We start from the raw sequence: 18726 nt of genomic DNA, 5'->3' as shown, positions 1-18726 counted from the left end.
AGTTGAATTTGTTAACCAGCAGATTTGCAATACCTTCCGGCTCCATGTAGGTGGGTCTGTTTATAATTAGTTCTGCACACTGCTGTGTGTTGCCTATAAGGTTTTTGGCATAGCTAAATAAAGCCTTGCATTTGTCCTTTGTTTGGGAAGCCAGCTTTACCTGAAATTTTGCTTAAGTAGACTTAATTTGCCCTCTTAATTGTTTGCTTAGATTAGTAAGAGTTTTTTTTTAATCAACATGCTGGCACTTCCTAGTCTTGGCTATGACTTTTGTTGTACAACCTGTTGATCTTTGGATTCAACAAGGGTGGTTTGTTTTTTGAGTTAGTTCTTGGCTTATTTCTAGTAGGCACAGCCATCTCTAAGCATTTATTGACATGTATGTGCAGGGTTTCATGAACAATTCTGCACAAGTATCTGTATTTGCTTTGGTCGAGCTTGAAAGTTTGACAGGTTATCACTTAGTAGCAAGAAGTTTGCCTTAGAATAGTTTCTAAATATTACAGGGTTAGCTGGTGTCACAGAATTAATTTTTATTATGAAGGAGACAGCTTTTTGGTCTCACCCTACCAGAGAGGACATTACAGTAAACAGAATACAGTGTTCTCCCATATTTGTGAATACCACCTTGAGTATGTTTGCACTCCCTAGTTGGTGTATGTACTATGTGGTCCGAGGTGTTTGTGTCTACAAAGCACAAGAATCTCTGGGTCTGTAAGTTGAGAGCATGTAAGTATCCCAATTTACTGTGGGGTAGTTGAAACAAACAATTACTGAAATAGTTTGGAGGTTACCTTCCCAAGAAGAGGAGCGGATTTATATACCGCACCATCCAAGCATTTCAGCTTTAGATGCTTCTGGGAATTTGGTAAAAGGTACTTTAAATATTTCAAGTAAAACATTTGAGCCAGTTTATTATGATTTATTAATGAATGGCATGAGGTTTATACCTTCTTTTAAGGATAGTATTGTTGATATTATCACTGATGTAAAACTCTTTGCTAGGAATGTGATGCTACGAATGATGTTCAAACAATCTTGTACAACACAACAAACCTGTAGAAGATCTAGTACCTTTTTGCCCCAATTATCCCCTGTCTTAGTAGCTTTTATTGAGCTAGTTGAGTTGGAGCTTAGGGCCTTGTATGCTAGTAGTACCAAAAAACATACCAAATATAATCTGTCTTATAATGAGTACAAAGCTCTGACATCTTTAAAGAATGACACTGATATTATAATAAAGCAGGCCGATAAAGGTGGTGCCACTGTGCTGATGGATAAAATATGGTATAATAATACATTTTCCACTTTTTTATCTGATGGATGTACCTTTAAGATGTTGACTCCTTTGGAAGTGAAAGATCAGATATCCCAAGTAAATTTAGCGATCTATGAAATGCAGTTGAATCAAGATATTAGTTTAGATTTATTAAGTTATTTTACTGTGTCATGTCCGAAAATTCCACAAATCTACGGGATACCTAAAATACACAAATCTATAGTAGACCCCCCATTAAGACCGATTGTCTCGGGTAAAGGTTGGGTGACCGAACCAATATCCAAGTACCTACAGTTAAAGTTAGCTAAGTTTCTACCAAAATGTGAGAGTATAATTAAGGATACAGTGCACTTTTTACAGAAACTTAATGTATGGTACAGAAATAATACTGTAAATGAGTATATTTTTGTTACATTGGATATAGTATCGCTATTTACAGTGATTCCTATTGAGTATGGTATAGAAAGTATAAGGAGATTTTTATTGATGCAAAATGTTTTTCAATCTAAAGAAATTGAAAATATATGCTCTTTACTACATATAGTATTAACGAAAAATATTTTTATATTTGGCAAAGATGTTTTTCAACAATTGACAGGTGTGGCGATGGGTACATCAGTTGCGAACACTTTTGCCAATTTAGTTCTATATATGTGGGAAAAACAATATATACTCAATAGTGAAATGATTCATAGTAAATACATAGAGTACTATAGTAGATTTGTTGATGATTGTTTTTTTGTATGGACTGGTAGTGAAATAGAACTTAATAATTTTTTAATATATATAAATAGTACTACTTCTTTCTTAGAATTTAAAATGACTTACTCAAATAAGAGTATGGTATTCTCGGATGTGGACATTTATAAAAAAGTGAATAATCTGGAGACTATAATACATAGGAAGGCAGTGCATACAACCAGATATTTAAAGACAACTAGTATGCACCCTGTGCATGTATACAAAGGTATCTTGAAATCACAGATGATTAGAGTGAGTAGGTTAACCTCAGAAGAGGCTTGTTTTCTTGAACAAATGGTAGCCATGAGGGAAGAATTTATCAAAGATGGGTGTTTTAGTAATGATGTAGATAGGATTTATAATGAAATATTACAAAAAAGGAAAAATGTTTATTGTCCAGTTTTCACTTCTGATCAATGTCAGGAAGTTGAACAGGTATTAGAATTAGATAGGCCTCATATTGATAATGCATTAAGATTTGTCACCACATTTAATGGGAACACCAAAGATGTATGTAGCATCATACATAAAAACTGGGTAATATTAATGGCAATGCCTGAGTTGCAACAAGTACTAGGCCCGACACCCAAGTTTGCCTTTAGAAATGGACAAACGCTTAAACAAATGCTTTGTTATAAGGATTTTGATAGTGGAATGAAACCTGTACGTAATAAGATAGGAACACACAAGTGTTTTAAATGCACATGTTGTGCTGATATATATGAAGGGGAAGGTAATTTTCAACACCCTGTAACTCATGAGAATTTTGCCATTAGATGTAGTGCTGACTGTACCACCACGAGGATAGTCTATTTAGCTACCTGCATGGAATGTAATGCATTCTATGTAGGTAAAACCACAAGAAGGTTAAAAGATAGAATAATAGAACATAAATCCGAAATTAAGAGAAAAGTTGAAACTAATGGGCTATATAGACATTTAATGGCTTATAGTTCACACTTTTTTAAATTTAGATGTATTTATGTGTTGAACATGGGTATGAGGGGGGGGGGAGATGTGGATAATTTATTGCAATTGAAAAAATATGAATGGATCATACGGCTGCAGGCGGATAAAATGCCTGGATTGAATAATAAAGTAAGTTTGAAGCCAATATTAGTTAAAAAACAGAGGGAAAATGTATAGTATTTTATATTTTATATGTGTTTTTAAAATTTTAATGAGATATGTTAATTAGTTTCTTTTGTATGGCTGGTTTGTTCATGTGACTAATGTTTGTCCATTTAAATGTGATGAATAGGGTAGTTGAAGTTGTCCATGAATATGTTGTTGGGTTGAATGGTGAGAGCCTCCAGTAAGTACAAGTTATGGGTTACTTGGGTTAAAGAGGGTGACCTATAACTTGTAAGGATATATGGGACTTTGCCTATGGAAATCCAGACATGGAGAAGTTCAAATGGGTTATCCTGTTTGACTGGTCTTGAGATTAATTTGTTGTAGATATAAACTGAAACACCTCCACATTTGGTCCCTGCCCATGAAACACTGAAACCTGAATCCTAGTCTCTTCACTTCACTTCCCTTCCCACAACTAAATTCAAAGAGATGCATCTCTTTAGTAACATGCTTTTGTTAATAGTGATGTAAATAGTTGTGTTTTTTATCATGTTCCGGATAAGAGGCAAAAAATAAATATAAACCAACAGAAAGAACTAAATTATGTTGCTAGACATATTTGTTAAATGTGAAGAAAAACACAGTGTTTAGTAAAGTTTATGTTGTTTTGTGCCCAAGCACGCATTTCAGTTCTTAAAAAACACCAACATATGCAAAATTAAAGAAATTTAACCTTTTCTTTTTGTATCTGGTTCTTTTCCTCTGTTAACTTCTGAATTTCGTTATAATGTTCCTGCTTCAGCTGTGTGATATAACTCTCCAAGTTTTGCTTCTCTACAGTTAATCGACTGAGATCTTCCAGTAATTTCTTTTCACTAGCTTGACTTTCTGATGCTGCAGACATCTGAACAGCAGGAAAAATCTGTCTAGCTTGAGCTGAAATGTTAAAAAAAAAAAAAAAGGATCAGGAAAAAATGAACATTGTGAACTATATAAGGTTCTGTATAGTAATAGTAATCAAAAACGCAGATTTTTTTTTTATTGGCAGGCAGTCCTGTACTCTGAATTAATATATACTACTTATATACATATATAGGTGTGTGTATAATATATATGTATGTATGTATGTGTGTGTCTATCTTTCTCTCTCTCTCTCTCTATATATATATATATATATATATATATATATATATATATATATATATATATGGGTCTAGGTTAGAAGATCGACAGCCGACATCACCGACAATGGATTAGCGGGCGCCAGATGATCGACACTCGGAAGACCAACGCTACGGATGAAAACGCTGACGCCAGGGATAGTGACTTGGAAAGAAGGCTGTGTGAGTATGCGGTGGTGACGGACGTTAGGGTGTGAGTAAGGTAAGTGTGGATAGTGACAGTCTGTGGGGATAGGGGTGGGTTAAGTGAGTTAGGGTTAGGGCGCGGGTTAGGTAAGTGTGCGGTAGTGGTATTTTTTGGGTTGGGGCGGGTTAAGTGAGTTAGGGTTAGGGCGCGGGTTATGTAAGTGTGCGGTAGTGGTATTTTTTGGGTTAGGGGTGGGTTAAGTGAGTTAGGGTTAGGGCGCGGGTTAGCTGAGTGTGCAATAGTGACGGACCTTAGGGTAAGGGTTTGGGTTAGGGTTGTACATAGTTGTGTGTGTGAGGTTTAGTGTGGGTTTGTGAGGATTTTGGTGTGCTTGTGTTCTGTGTGTGGTTTTTGGATAAGGGGATGTGTTTTGTTAGTTGATTGTTGTTATTGTGGTGTGTGCAGTGTATGGGGTTTCGTGTTTGTGGACCGTCGGTTACTTGTTTGTCGGGCATGTGAGGTGTTGTGTTTATGGTTTGTCGATAATGTGGTGTCAATGTTTCTGTTGTCGGTGAAAGTGGCTGTCGATCTTATGACCTAGAACCATATATATATATATGCACACACACGTGTGTGTGTGTGTGTGTGTGTATATATATATATATATATATATATATATATATATATATATATATATATATATATATATACATACATGTATGCATATACACACACACACACACACACACACTCACACACACACACACACACTAGTCTCCTGGGTTAACCAAAACACTCCAATCAGTTCTCCATTACTCTCAGTTTCCAGAATTGGTTCAGGGTTGCCACTTTTTCAAATGAATAAAGTGTTTTTTTTTTTTTTTTTTAATGGAAACATACGATTTTGCAGGACAAACCATACCCACTAGTGCAAAGACTTGGACTTCACATTTTTTTGCCAAATTAAGTTTACTCTTCTAGAATTGTAGATATAAAACAATTGTGGTAATTACAGTCAATATGCAAATATGTAAAGGCAATCCGGGCTGTTCTCAAGTTTGAGCAGCAAATGCTCGATTTATAGAGGCCATTTACAGTAATATGCATGATGGCCATGACTAAATTTAACCAAATGAGACAATGATGAGAGGTAAATCCATGTATGCTAATATGTTCTTCTCTCACCTGTTTGCGATTCACAGACATGATCGGAAATGTTTTTGTGCAGTCTGCATATTCTTTATAAAGGCAGAATCATACCTTTTCTATCTACATCACAATCTGTGAAGATTTTTTTCCCTTGTTGCTAGCCTTTCTATTTGCCAATGTGAGCTACTTCTCTTGGCCGTGCCAAAACTGCTAGCGCCAAGTGACACTAGCTAGTTAAGAAGTGGGAAATGTAAATAGAAATAACTCATAATTTTAATCATATGCAGATGCTTGACAGATTTAGGTTAGACCGGGATATTGAAAGGGTCTTAGTGAGTATGTATAGTCCTCACAAGGGCACTGGAGAGATGCCTGGCCTTCCTTTCCCTGTGGTACTAAGGCATGTATAGACTCACTATACTTGCTTCTGGGACCTTCCAGAGTCAGACTGGGGGCGCATTATGCATCACACAGGTTTCTACCCCAATAACACTTTAGCAGTTCCAGAATGTACTCTTAAGTAAGTGTGGATCAGTACATTTATTTTCCTGTGTCACTTCACAACCAAGCCCAGACTATGCATGCCTTTTATGGGGGTGGCACGTTTCCCTGAAGTGCTTGGTGCAACAGATTGCACCCATGTTACAATTAAGATCCTATCTGGTCTCCGTGGAACCACAGTAGGAAGGGCTACCATTCCATCAGCTGGCAGGTAGTGTGTGATACATGGGGGTGCATCACCAATGTCTTTGCCCAGCATCCTGACAATGTGCACAAGTACCATATCTGGTAAACTAGCTCACTCTACTGCCTCTTCCTGCATGGTAGGATGCCCAATGGCCATCTTGCAGGTTAAGTGGAAAAAACAAGATTATGTACTCGCCATAATGATGCAACTGTGCTGTCCAATTTCATTCTCCCTCAACTGATGGGACTCAGATCCAACATCAGATCTAACTCAGGCGCTTTTACCAGACTCTCAGATCAGGTTCTTGAGCTCCTCCCTTTACTCATAATGCTCCACTCTCCTGGTATACCTCAGACTGTTATTTACTGCCCACATGTATCCAATGATCTATTATAAAGATGCAAGATAACAGCATACAGAAAGGCGAGAACTCAAGCAGAGAACAGGTTAGCTCTTGATAGGACATCCCTTAGGCATCACTAGGACAGAAGGAAGGGGGTGGGTGGGGAGTTGAGGAAGAATGAAAATGGACAACACAGACGCATTATTATGGTGAGTATATAACTTATTATGGTAAACTGATGATGTCATTTTTTCACTCATTCCTCAGCTAATGTGGCAGAATCCCCTGCTAGGTGAACCTTGGGTGGTCCTCATGGAAATATTTTCCAGAGTAGAGAGTAACCAAATGTTGCCTTATTTCTAGATAGTATGCCCAATTTGCAATAAGTAATGATGTATGAGTCTTGGACCAAGTGGCAGCTGCACAAATATCTATGGAAGCTCTTAACCAGAAGGCCGATGAGGTGGCTATAGATCTTATGGAATGTGCTTTGGGGGGCTTAGACCAAGCTAAACCTTTTTGTTCAGAAACAAGGGTATAATCAGTTAGCCATTTGACTAAAGTCACTTTAGAAAATGCTCTACTCAATTTGTTCTTGAAAAAAGATGCAAACAGTTGATCAGATTTTTTGAAATCCTGTGTTATGTCTAAATAAAACCTCAGCTGCCAATGTAAGTCCAGAAGATGCAGCATATATTCACTTTTGTTTGAAAATTTATGGAATAACATGGGTAAATTAATGACCTGATTTAAGTTGGATTCAACAGCCACCTTAGGTAGAAAGGATGGGTTTGTAAGTAATGAGACACTCTTTATGGAAGATCAAGTATGGAGGTCTTGAAGAGGGCTTAGAGTTCAGATACTCGTCTAGCATTGTTTGTAACGACTAGAAAATTTGTTTTCCAGGACAAAACTTAACTCTTAGTGAAAGGCTCAAAGGGAGATTGGGTAACAGCCTGTAAGATAATGGTCAATTTCCAAGGGGAATGTAGGATCTCTAATTGGGGCCCCTGAGTAAAAACATACTTTTAAGGAAAGGCTTGCACAATCTTCAGGAAATCAGAGAAAAATGATTCTCTCCTAAGTGAAAATTTGAAATGGCTGGTAGTTGAACTTTGAAAGTCAAGGGCATTATCGATAAAGGGAGGAGCTCAAAAGTCAGATCCTAGAATCTAGAGAAAAGTGGCTGAGTTGGATCCGAGGGTCAGATCTGAGAACCATTCATTGATTAACGAATGAAAATGACATCAGATCTTTGCGATTAACATGGGTCCAGTATCCACAGAAGATAAACAAGATGAGGCCAGAGGAAGGGAATCCAAACCTAATGAGGCCAAAGGGGTGCAATAAGGATAATTTGTCTCTTCATACAAGATGCCTTCTGTAAAAATTTGGGAATTAGTGGTAATGGGGATAAAAATATAGGAGACTGGAGGGCCAACTGTGGACTAGATCAGCTCTTGGTGACTCCTCCTGTGGAAAGACCAGGGTAAAGAACCTGCTGCACCTGTTGATGGAAGGCACAAAAGGACTACAGCAAGGCTGACCCCATTGATGAAAAATCTTTTTTGCCCCTCTTTGATTGAGACACCACTCGTGAGACATCAAAATGTACCTTCTTAGTTTGTGAGCATGTGAGTTTTCCCTGGCATTTGCGTTGCCAAAAGAAAGTGACCAGAAGAGATTGCCCATTGCCACACTCTCACTGCCTCTCAACACAGAGGACAAGATCTGGTTCTCTCCTTTTTGTTGATATGCCAAGTTATCTGTATGTATCATCCCCAAAGTTATAACATCTTGAAAAAACTGCAATGTTAGTAGGATAGCTCCCATTTCCAGGACACTGATGTGCAAACTGGCTTCTTCTGGGGATGATACACTTAGGACTACCCCTCCCAAGAAATGCCCCCCCATGACTGTGGCTTCTGGCTGAGGGGAGAAAGAAGGGGGATGGCCTAGATAAACTTCTGAATGAAGCCAACAAAGAAGGTATTCCTTGCAAACATTGGAAATCTTGAATGGATTGCTTAGAGGATATTGAAGAACAGACCACTGCACTGAAAGAGTTCACTGAAGGACATGCATATACCATCTGGCTAAAAGGACTAGAGTCATCGCTGCTGTAATCAATCTTAATGCTTGGAGAACTAGTCTTGCTGTTGGATGAGATGGGGAAATCACCATAGTGACCTGACAGTATGAACTCTTGTCAGAGGAAGTGAAGTTATTCGGTTGGTCATATCTAGACATGCACCTATGAACTCCAGGATCTGAGTAGGGGTACGCTGTGATTTGGTGTAATTGACTGATGACCACATGACAACATAAATGGAGCAAGAAATCACTCACTTGAATCAACAGATTTTTGCATGGGGTGGTCAACAGCCAGTCATAGATATGGAAACACCTGGAATCCCAGCAGTCTCAGGTGAGTCACTACCACTGTCATGCATTTGGTGAACACCCTGGGGACTGTGAAGAGACCAGAGGGCAGTGCTCTGAACTGGAAATGGCTGGCTCCCAACCAGAAGTGCAGGTATCTTCTGGAGCACCTGTTCATTTTGATATGATAGTATGTATCTTGAAAATCTATTGCGCATATCCATTCGTATAAGAGGTAAAATGGAATGAACTGTGACCATCGGGTATTTTACATACTGGTTGAGTCTGCTGAGATACAGAATTGGTCTGAAGTCCCCTGTCTTCTTTGACACTAAAAAGAATCTTGAGTATGTTCTGGATCCTTTTTGGATTACTCTTTTTCTATCAGTTTTTCTAGCAGTTTTTCTATTTCCAAGGCTTGTTGTTGAAAGTCCAATTATTGGTGAAAGTCTAGTACTAGCAAGCTATAATACATTCCCTGCTGTTTAAGTATCAAGTGTCGTGGTGCCGATTTACTTTACACTTTGTTTTATTTTACTTAATTTTTAGTACACCGGCTTTATCTATGTGGCAGAATTATTTTATATTTTCATAGATAAGCACTCCCCAACTGCCTCCAGAGTGCACCAATTGGGTAAATTTTCAGGTGTTCTGGTAAGGCCTTTCGAGGAGATATCTGTGATGCCCTGGTTCTGTGGGCCACCTCTGCTGAAAAGGTGGCATCTCCCATTAGGGTTCCACCCTCTGCCCCAGGAAGAACAATCTCCTCATGATTCCTGGAAAGGCCCCTGGGACTTGTGGAACCACACTTTTCAATTACTTTGTGTCTTCATTGCGAAGGCTCTCTGAGGAGTAGAAAAATTAATCCCAATGGCAAACAGGGTCTTTCTGACTTGCTCACTTTTGAGGAGTGTTCCTTTAACATTGGGGCCAAACAAAGATGATCCATCAAAGTGAGCACTGATGAACAAAGACCTGAACGGCTACACAAAATCACACAAGTGCATCTAGGCATGTCTCCTAACCGCTATGCCTGAAGCCACAGCTCCAGGAGGTACTCTCAGCAGCATGAGAGATTAACCTCCTAGATGCATTGGAGATGGACTGTAGGGTGGCAAGTTGTGAAGAAACTTTCTTCTGGTCCTCCACAGATATGTACCCAAAAACAGACTTGGAAAGTTCCTTGATCAAATATCTTTGTAGCGTGGTGAAATTTGTCAAGTAGTTCAGAGACCAAAGGGCAAAGGTCACTGAGGCATAAAAGTTCTTGCCAAACCTGTTCAATGCCCTTGATTCTCTTTAAGGAGGGTGGAGAGATGAGCTCTGTTCTGCAAGCTCTCTCTCAGTGGCTGCCACCACCACCATGGCATCCATAGGGGCTCCCTTGCTCCAGTGGGCCCTATCTTTAACAGGATCTAGAAACTTGTCAGGTCTCTTAGGTATAGGTTCCATGGTATCAGGTTTCTTCCACACTTGGCGTGAGATAAGATCAGTTAACTCATCAGCCAGAGGGACTACCCAAAGACATAGGTGGGCCAGCCCTGAAAACCTCCAGAAACACTGACTCCTCTTGGAAAGGGATATTGTAGTACCATCTAACTCCCTGTTTAAGAAGTTCTAATATCTTTCCAAAGGAGACATCATCAGGTGGAGATCTGGGGGACCCTTCCCCTTTATTGAAGTCTGTTTCCTCAGTAACAGATTCATAAAGGAAATCTAGGTCCCGCCTTTTCCACATTCTTTTCCTTGGGACCTCATCAGTAGGATGATCTGGTGAAGTATCAGAAGAAGGCAGGGAGGTCTGTATGAGGACTGGCTGAATGTTTGTACTTGGTGGCTGTCCTGGTGGAGTAGGCATGATAGGATCAGTGCTTAGAGTCAGAGGAGGGACAGTAGGATCCATAGAGGACATATGTCCTTTCTCTGGGTAAAGAGAAAGCCCTCTTCTGGAACCTCAAAGGCAAAAGGTCCAGGAGAAACAGCAGTCGGTCACAAAGGCACTGAAGCCACTGGTGCTGACTTCTGTAACCCCATGGAATCCTGATCAAGGAGGGAATTGGAGCCAAGTTATCCAACACCAAATCAGCAAGAGACGAAAATGACTTTGACAACCTCAGAGTTGATCCCAAGCCCCTGCAGCTGACACCAATGCTTTGGCTCTGAGAGTCTACCTGCTCCAAGGAGATTAGAGCTGATTGACTTAGGAAACTGGTCAGAGTCAAAGAACAAGCATTTTTTTGGATCTGACAAGGACATCTTCAAAGATCTCAGATCTGAGGTTTCTGAAACCACTGTGACATGATGTTGAGATGAGGACAGGCTCATAGGTCTGATGGGAGCCGGAGCTGGAATGACACCCATCTGAATCTGATTCCTGAGAAACTTCCTCATCATTCTATCCACCTCTGCCTTTAGACAAGCCCCTAGAATACCTAAGGGATGAGGTAGTAGATGGTGGCATGGAAGATTTTCTAAGTGTCTCCTGTAAGAAGGTTGAATGGATCTGAGGAAATATCAGAGCCAAGGTGAAAAGATGAGACTGAATCTGAGCAGGAGACTTGGGTTTTGAAGTAGTAGGATCCAAAGAAGGTGTCAGATCTGAAGTTTTGCTCACTTTAGTGGGTGGCTCAGAAGCTAAAGCTGAGCAGGGAGAACAATTAGGGGTCTGTTTCCTGGACTCCTCTTTTTTTATGAGCTGAGTCAGTCTTTCCTTCATCTGTTTTGCTAATGGGGGGGGGGGGGGTTGAAACCCAGCAGAGACAGAAACAGAAGGAAGCAAACCTTTAAGAATGAGCTTATTCCTTCTGTCACATAAAGAATAGGAAGTGAATCCAGAACAAAGTGAACAATCCACATCTAAGTGGCAGAGCCTAAACAATATATACAATCCTTATGGACATCCGAGTGAGGGATCTTATTTATTTGACATTTATTGACCGGGAAAGTCTGACTGGGTCAGGAACCCATTTTCAGCGGAGGCCCAGTGAGAAAAGCTCCAAAGAGTAAAAAGCATTGATAAAAGTTCAGAGATATTAAATGTACATATGGGAGTGTAGGTTACAATAAGCTATACAGAAAGCAGACAATTAGTATAAAATACTAGAGCAAATATAGAAAACAAGAAATACAGAGATGTAAGTTTCTACAATTGGTTTAACACTATAATTCTTTTTTGGTAGACTTTTGGATTACAATTTGAAGAAGTTTTGTATGTATGTATAAAAAAAAAAATATATATATATATATATATACACACGATTTGTTTTCTTTTTGTTTTGTTTTAAGACTGGAGGTAAACATTTAGAAAGGGGTAAAACAGCCAACTAATATACATTTGTAGGGCTGGCAGCAAATTTAAAGAGAAAGGAAAAGGAGGAGCTTAATATTTGTAATCAGTGTATTAGGGTCTTTGTCAAGTTTCAATAATGTAGCTGTTTTGTCCTTTGAAGGGAGAAGAAGGAAGTGTCGTACCGGTAATAGAATAAAGTAGAGTGAAGATGGGTAAATGGGTAAAGGCAGGGGGAGGGGAGGAAGGAAAAAAAGTATAGTAGAGCAAAGGGGGGAAGGGGACAAGAAAAGGGTTGTTAGATAGTTTTGGAACAGGGGCAGCTACTTTTACTAGAAGGTAGTTTTTTAATGTGAGCTTAAAATTCTTGCGGTTTGCAGGGTTTGAAACCCAGCCAAGATCTTATGCCCATCGGAGGTGCACTTTTTAAATCCCGTAGGCTTATCAACAATAACTAGAAGCTAATCTATTCTTAAGAACAAAAAATGGCAAATAAAAAGAAACACAGAAATAAAGAAAATACCAGCAATGTTATTCAAGGGATACCCGAAGATGGGTAAGTAAAAAGAAGGAAAGGAAGAAGTAGGGGGCAAGCTAAACATAGAAAACTTCACAAAAAATGATAGCATGCTATCTCTTATCCTCCAAATGCTTAACAGCAGAAATCCAAGTCTGAATGATGTGGCATGAAATGAGATCTGAGATATATAAGGAGACTGGGGGATTATGGGTAAAGGGAAGAGCTCAAGAGCTGGATCTGAGAGTCTGGTAAAAGCAGTCAAGTCGGATCCAATGTCTGATCCGAGATCCATCAGTTCAGGAATGAATGAAAATGACATCAGATACACATTTATTAACATTTAAGTAGTTATTCACAGTACAATACATTACTTAATACTAATTCATTTTTCTTTATTTTGTCTCCCCATCCTCTTCGCTCTCTTTTTTTTTTTAACATTTTTTTAGGGTGCTGCTGGATATACACTGGAGTCATGGCTTATGACACTAGTGAGAAATTCAAGTTGAGTTGAGGAAGATAATTTTAATGCATCCTGTCACAGACCCATATTGTTATTGACAGGGTCTTTAGCATGTTGAAAAGCTGACCTAAATGCCAGATGAGAATACGGTTGACCTTTAGTATGACCCAGCTATTGCATGTAGAAATTCTACGGCATGGTGCATTCCTCATAATATGATTATGTGCCAGTCTGGTGGTGAAGTGGCCCGTGCTGTCACCATAGCCCCCAGTTCCAGTCCAACTTTGACTAATTATGACCAACTGGCAGCAGTAGTAAAAGACCCCATGCAGCAGGATTGTGCAGAGCATACAGCTGCACACGTAAAGCAATAACCTTTAGGTTTGTGCGTTTTTGAGTATAACTGATGCAAGCAGTGATATGTTTAAGCTATGCTGAAACATGAACAATGACAGTAGACCATGCAATAGACATTTCCTCTTGTCTTTAAATATTTTTTTTATTTTGGAACAGGTACACTTTATTTATTTATTTATTTTTTATAAAAATCATGCCTAAGTGCTCACCCACACCTGTTCAATGATGTAAGGCATCATATATACGGAATAACTACATTTTTAACTGTTTCACACAATAAATTATGCTTAGGTGGTATGGTTAAGTATGCACATACTGAATCTCCTGAATTGGTGTATTTAATAAAGAGTGTTAATTTCAGTATTTAACATGAGTTTACACCTTGCAGTTGAATGAAAAATGTATGACATGTTTATTTTTTTCTATTATGCAATGTTTACTTAGCTTTAACTACTGCATATATGAAATTGCTTACTGTTCTCATATACAATATTGTGTCCTCTGAGACATAAATCACTTGTGTAGTGCTGAGGGTGCTTTGGCAACACTGCTAATTCACATGGCAGGATACTTGTGTATTTTTTTTTAAATAGGGACTGTTTCTCTTAATAGTGTGTAGTACTGGAAATTGTCATCTGCAACACTGACAATGGGTAAACCTTTAATGGTGTAAATCAGTGCACTCTCAATGTTATGATATACAGCTATCTTTTCAGATATTTCCTTTAGATTTATGCAACACTATTACTGAAACAAAATGCATGCAGATGCCAAGTGTCTTAATATTGGGTTACAGTCTACATTCACATATTCTGTCCTATTTCTTTATTTAATAACTCATTGTCTTTTGAGGTAAACACTGGTATCTCTGTGGAAAAATCAAATTGTAAACACATCTCTAACAAGAATCACAGTAGGTCAAAATCAAATGTGTCATACATGACAGCTCCTAAAGATAGGGAAGGTGAAGGGGCATGTGAACCTGAGGAGGGGTTGTCATGTGAGCTGGATGATGACTTGCTGTGATGATGTGACCTTCTTAATGGAGGTGATCCTACAGACATTGATCTCACAAGTGCCGTGAGACAGGGCCTTGAATAAAAGTTTCTATGTGTAGATGAATGCTGGCATTGCCAGCATGAAATCTGTTGCCTTTTTCTCCCTACTATTTCCACTACCTTCTTGAGAAATACTTGTAGTGTGATGTGATATGTCCCCACATATCTGGACAGTATCATGTCTTCTGTTCTACCCTTTCAAAATGGACTCCTACTGGAGCTTGGTAAGTCATCACTACAGTATACATGTAGGCAGAGGACATAGATGCTTGGCGTACCACCATATTATGGAACAATGTGATCATGGCATTACCCCTACTCTTGGAAATTTCCATGTAGTACTGGAAATCCATATGTACACCCTGACCATTTCTAGATGACTATTTGTGGCAGTGCACAGAGCCTTAATGTCATGACACTTTTGCTGCTGGGTAGCCAGAGCTTTGTTTCATTAGGTAGCTGTAACAAATGCCTGCACCTGGCATTCCTTTGTAGAGACTTTCTGTCATCACGCAGAAGATGGTCCTGAGGGTTTGGAGATACTGGTGTGTAGGTTCTTGGGTTATCTTCCTGTACAACATGTAGTATAATGTCACTTAATAATATAATATATAATATATAATGTACTTGACTTTGAGATCCAGTGTCACTTTCTGCAGTTACTAATATGTTGTGTGGTGCGAGATCCTCCCATTAAACTTTGTGACTGTGTGCCAGTTTGGTGGTCTCACAAATATCAATAAAAGTTATGTACTCACCATAACTATGCATCTGTGTTGTCCATTTTCATTTGTCCACAATGAATGGATCTCTGAGCTGACTCAGCCACTTTTCTCTAGATTCTAGGATCAGACTCTTGAGCTCCTCCCTTTACCCATAGTGCCTCTCCCCACTGCACTACCTCAGATCGAATTTGCTGGTACCATACCATCTTAGAAATATAAAACATTATTATAGTAATGCAAAAAAGATGAAATAGTAACAATACAGTGGCTCAAATAAGAACGGTGGTTACTAACAAAAAGCTTCATCAAGTCAATCCCAAAGACATGGATGGGGGAAGGGGAGGGTTGAGGAAGAATGAAAATGGACAACACAGATGCATAATAGTACATAACTTTAATAGCTGGTGTTGTCATTTTTGTTCATTCCTCAACAAATGGGGCTGTCTCCCCCACTACAGTAACCTTGGGTGACCCTCATGGAAGGATGTTGTGGAGAACCGCAGAACCAAATGCAGCCCTGTTTCTGGAGATGATCTCCAATTTGTAATGAGCAATAAAAGTATGAGCATTGGACCACGTGGCAGCTGCACAAATGTCATCAATAGAAGATCTGGCTCAAAAAGCAGCTGACATAGTCACTGACCTAAGCAGCAGATGCACTCCCGATGGGTATCAGAGCATCTTGTGCCCACATGAAGGGCACTTTTTAAATTCAGTAACCTTGTGAATCATAGTTGAGAACTCAGCCCAAATGACAAGTACAATGATAAAATTAAGTTTTCATGACTTTTTCTTTTTTGAAAAGTTATACTAAACAAAAAGATTATACCAACAATGGTAATACTAATACCACCTTGTAGAGAAAGTAAAGAAAGGAAAAAGAAAAGAATCATCAAAAAACAATGGTAAAAGCAGAATACCAAAGGATGGTAACAAAGATAAGCTAGTCTAGCAGGGTAAAGAGAGGATACCATAAAAGTTATAGACAATGAAGAAAATAAACTCTGAGATTTTTACTCACTATTCCCAATCATCATCTTTCGGCTATTCCCATTAGGGGGTCGCCACAGCAGATCACCTGTTTCCATTTCATCCTGTCCTCTGCATCTTGCTCTGTCACACCAACCACCTGCATGTCCTCTCTCACCACATCCATAAACCTTATCTTAGGCCTTCCTCTTTTCCTGTTACCGGATAGCTTCATCCTTAGCATCTTTTTCCCAATATACTCAGCATCCCTCCTCAGCACATGTCCAAACCAACGTAATCTTGCCTCTCTGGCTTTGTCTCCAAACCTTCCAACCTGGGCTGACCCTCTAATATACTTATTCCTAATCCTGTCCACCCTCATCACACCCAGTGCAAATCTTAACATCTTTAACTCTGCCACATCCAGCTCAAACTCCTGCCTTTTTGTTAATGCCACTGTCTCCAACCCATATAACGTAGCTGGTCTCACTACCCTCTTGTAGACCTTCCCTTTCACTCTTACAGGTACTCGTCTGTCCACTCCTGACACTCTTCTCTACCCACTCCATCCTGCCTGTACTCTCTTCTTCACTTCTCTTCCACACTCACCGTTACTCTGAACTATTGACCCCAAGTATTTAAACTCATCCACCTTCGCCACCCCTACTCCTTGCATCCTCACCATTCTTCTATCCTCCTCATTCACACACATATATCCTGCTGACCTTCATTCCTCTTCTCTCTAGGGCATATTTCCATCTCTCCAGGGTCTCCTCCCACCTGTTCCCTACTCTCACTACAGATCACAATGTCATCTGCAAACATCATAGTCCATGGGGACTCCTGTCTGATCTCGTCTGTCAACCAGTCCATCACCATTGCAAATAAGAAAGGGCTCAGAGCTGATCCTTGATGTAACACCACCTCCACCTTAAATGCATCTGTCACTTCCACCGCAGACCTCACCGCTGTCACACTACCCTCGTACATATCCTGTACCACTCTTACATACTTCTCTGACACTCTTGACTTCCTCATACAATACCACAACTCCTCTCTTGGCACCCTGTCATATTCTTTCTCAGTCTACAAAAACACAATGCAACTCCTTCTGACATTCTCCGTACTTCTCCATTAACACTCTCAGAGCAAACATCGCATCCGTAGTGCTCTTTCCCGGCATGAAACCATACTGCTGTTCACTAATCATCACGTCCCTTCTTAACTTAGCTTCCACTACTCTTTCTCATAACTTCATGCTGTGACTATCAATTTAATCCCCTTGTAGTTACTACAGCTCTGCACATCACCCTTATTCTTAAAAATCGGTACCAAACAATTTTTCTCCATTCCTCAGGTATCCTCTCACTTTCTAAGATTTCATTAAAAAATCTGGTCAAAAACTCCATTGCCATTTCACCTAAACACCTCCATGCTTCCACAGGTATGTCATTTGGGCCAACAGCCTTTCCATTCTTCATTCTCTTCATAGCTATCCTTACTTCCTCCTTGCTAATCCATTGTATTTCATGATTCACTATCTCTACATCATCCAACCTTCTCTCCCTCTCATTCTCTTCATTCATCAACCCCTCAAAGTACTCTTTCCATCTCCTCAACACACTCTCCTCGCTTGTGAGTATGTTTCCCTCATTATCCTTTATCACCTTTACCTGCTGCACATCTTTCCTAGCTCAGTCCCTCTGTCTAGCCAATCGCTACAGGTCCTTTTCTCCCTCCTTAGTGTCCAGCCTTTCATACAACTCTTCATATGCCTTATCCTTAGCCTTCGCCACCTCTCTTTTTGCCATGCACCTCATCTCCTTATACTCCTGTCTACTTTCTTCATCTCTCTGACAATCCCACTTCTTCTTTGCCAACCTCTTGGTCTGTATACTATTCTGTACTTCCTCATTCCACCACCATGTCTCCTTGTTGTCATCCTCTGTCCCGATGTGATACCAAGCACCTTTCCAGCTGTCTCCCTTACTAGTTCTGCTGTAGTTACCCAGGCTATTTGGTAACTCTTCACTGCCACCCAGTGCCTGTCTTAACTCATCCATGAACTCCACCTCACAATTATCCTTTTTCAATTTCCACCATTTGATCCTTGGTGTTGCCCTCACACTCCTCCTCCTCTTCTTGATCACCAACGTCATCCTACAAGCCGCCATCCTATGCTGCCTAACTACACTTTCTCCGGTCACCACTTTACAGTCTCCAATCTCCTTCAAACTGGCCCTCCTACATAAAATATAATCCACCTGTGCGCATCTTCCTCCACTCTTGTATGTCACCCTATGCTCCTCCCTCTTGTTAAAATACGTATTCACCACAGCCATGTCCATCCTTTTCGCAAAATCCACTACCATCTGACCTTTTGC

General features: G+C 39.7%; 1 protein-coding gene across 1 annotated transcript in view; it reads right to left on the bottom strand.

The window, feature by feature from the left end:
- The window catches only part of CEP72 (centrosomal protein 72), a 1336989-nt gene that overhangs the window by 397312 nt on the left and 920951 nt on the right, over nt 1-18726 (bottom strand). The window contains exons 11-12 of the mRNA XM_044065699.1: nt 3831-4033; nt 951-1015 (exon numbers count right to left, since the gene is read on the bottom strand). Of these exons, the coding sequence (XP_043921634.1) occupies nt 951-1015; nt 3831-4033 (268 nt within the window). The remainder of the gene's footprint in view (nt 1-950; nt 1016-3830; nt 4034-18726) is intronic.

The sequence above is a fragment of the Protopterus annectens genome, chromosome 3.part0 (genome assembly GCF_019279795.1).
Source record: "Protopterus annectens isolate FY-2018-M chromosome 3.part0, PAN1.0, whole genome shotgun sequence".
NCBI classification, from domain to species: Eukaryota; Metazoa; Chordata; order Ceratodontiformes; family Protopteridae; genus Protopterus; species Protopterus annectens.
Note: the sequence above shows the minus strand (reverse complement) of the source record. Positions and strands in the feature narration are given on the sequence as shown.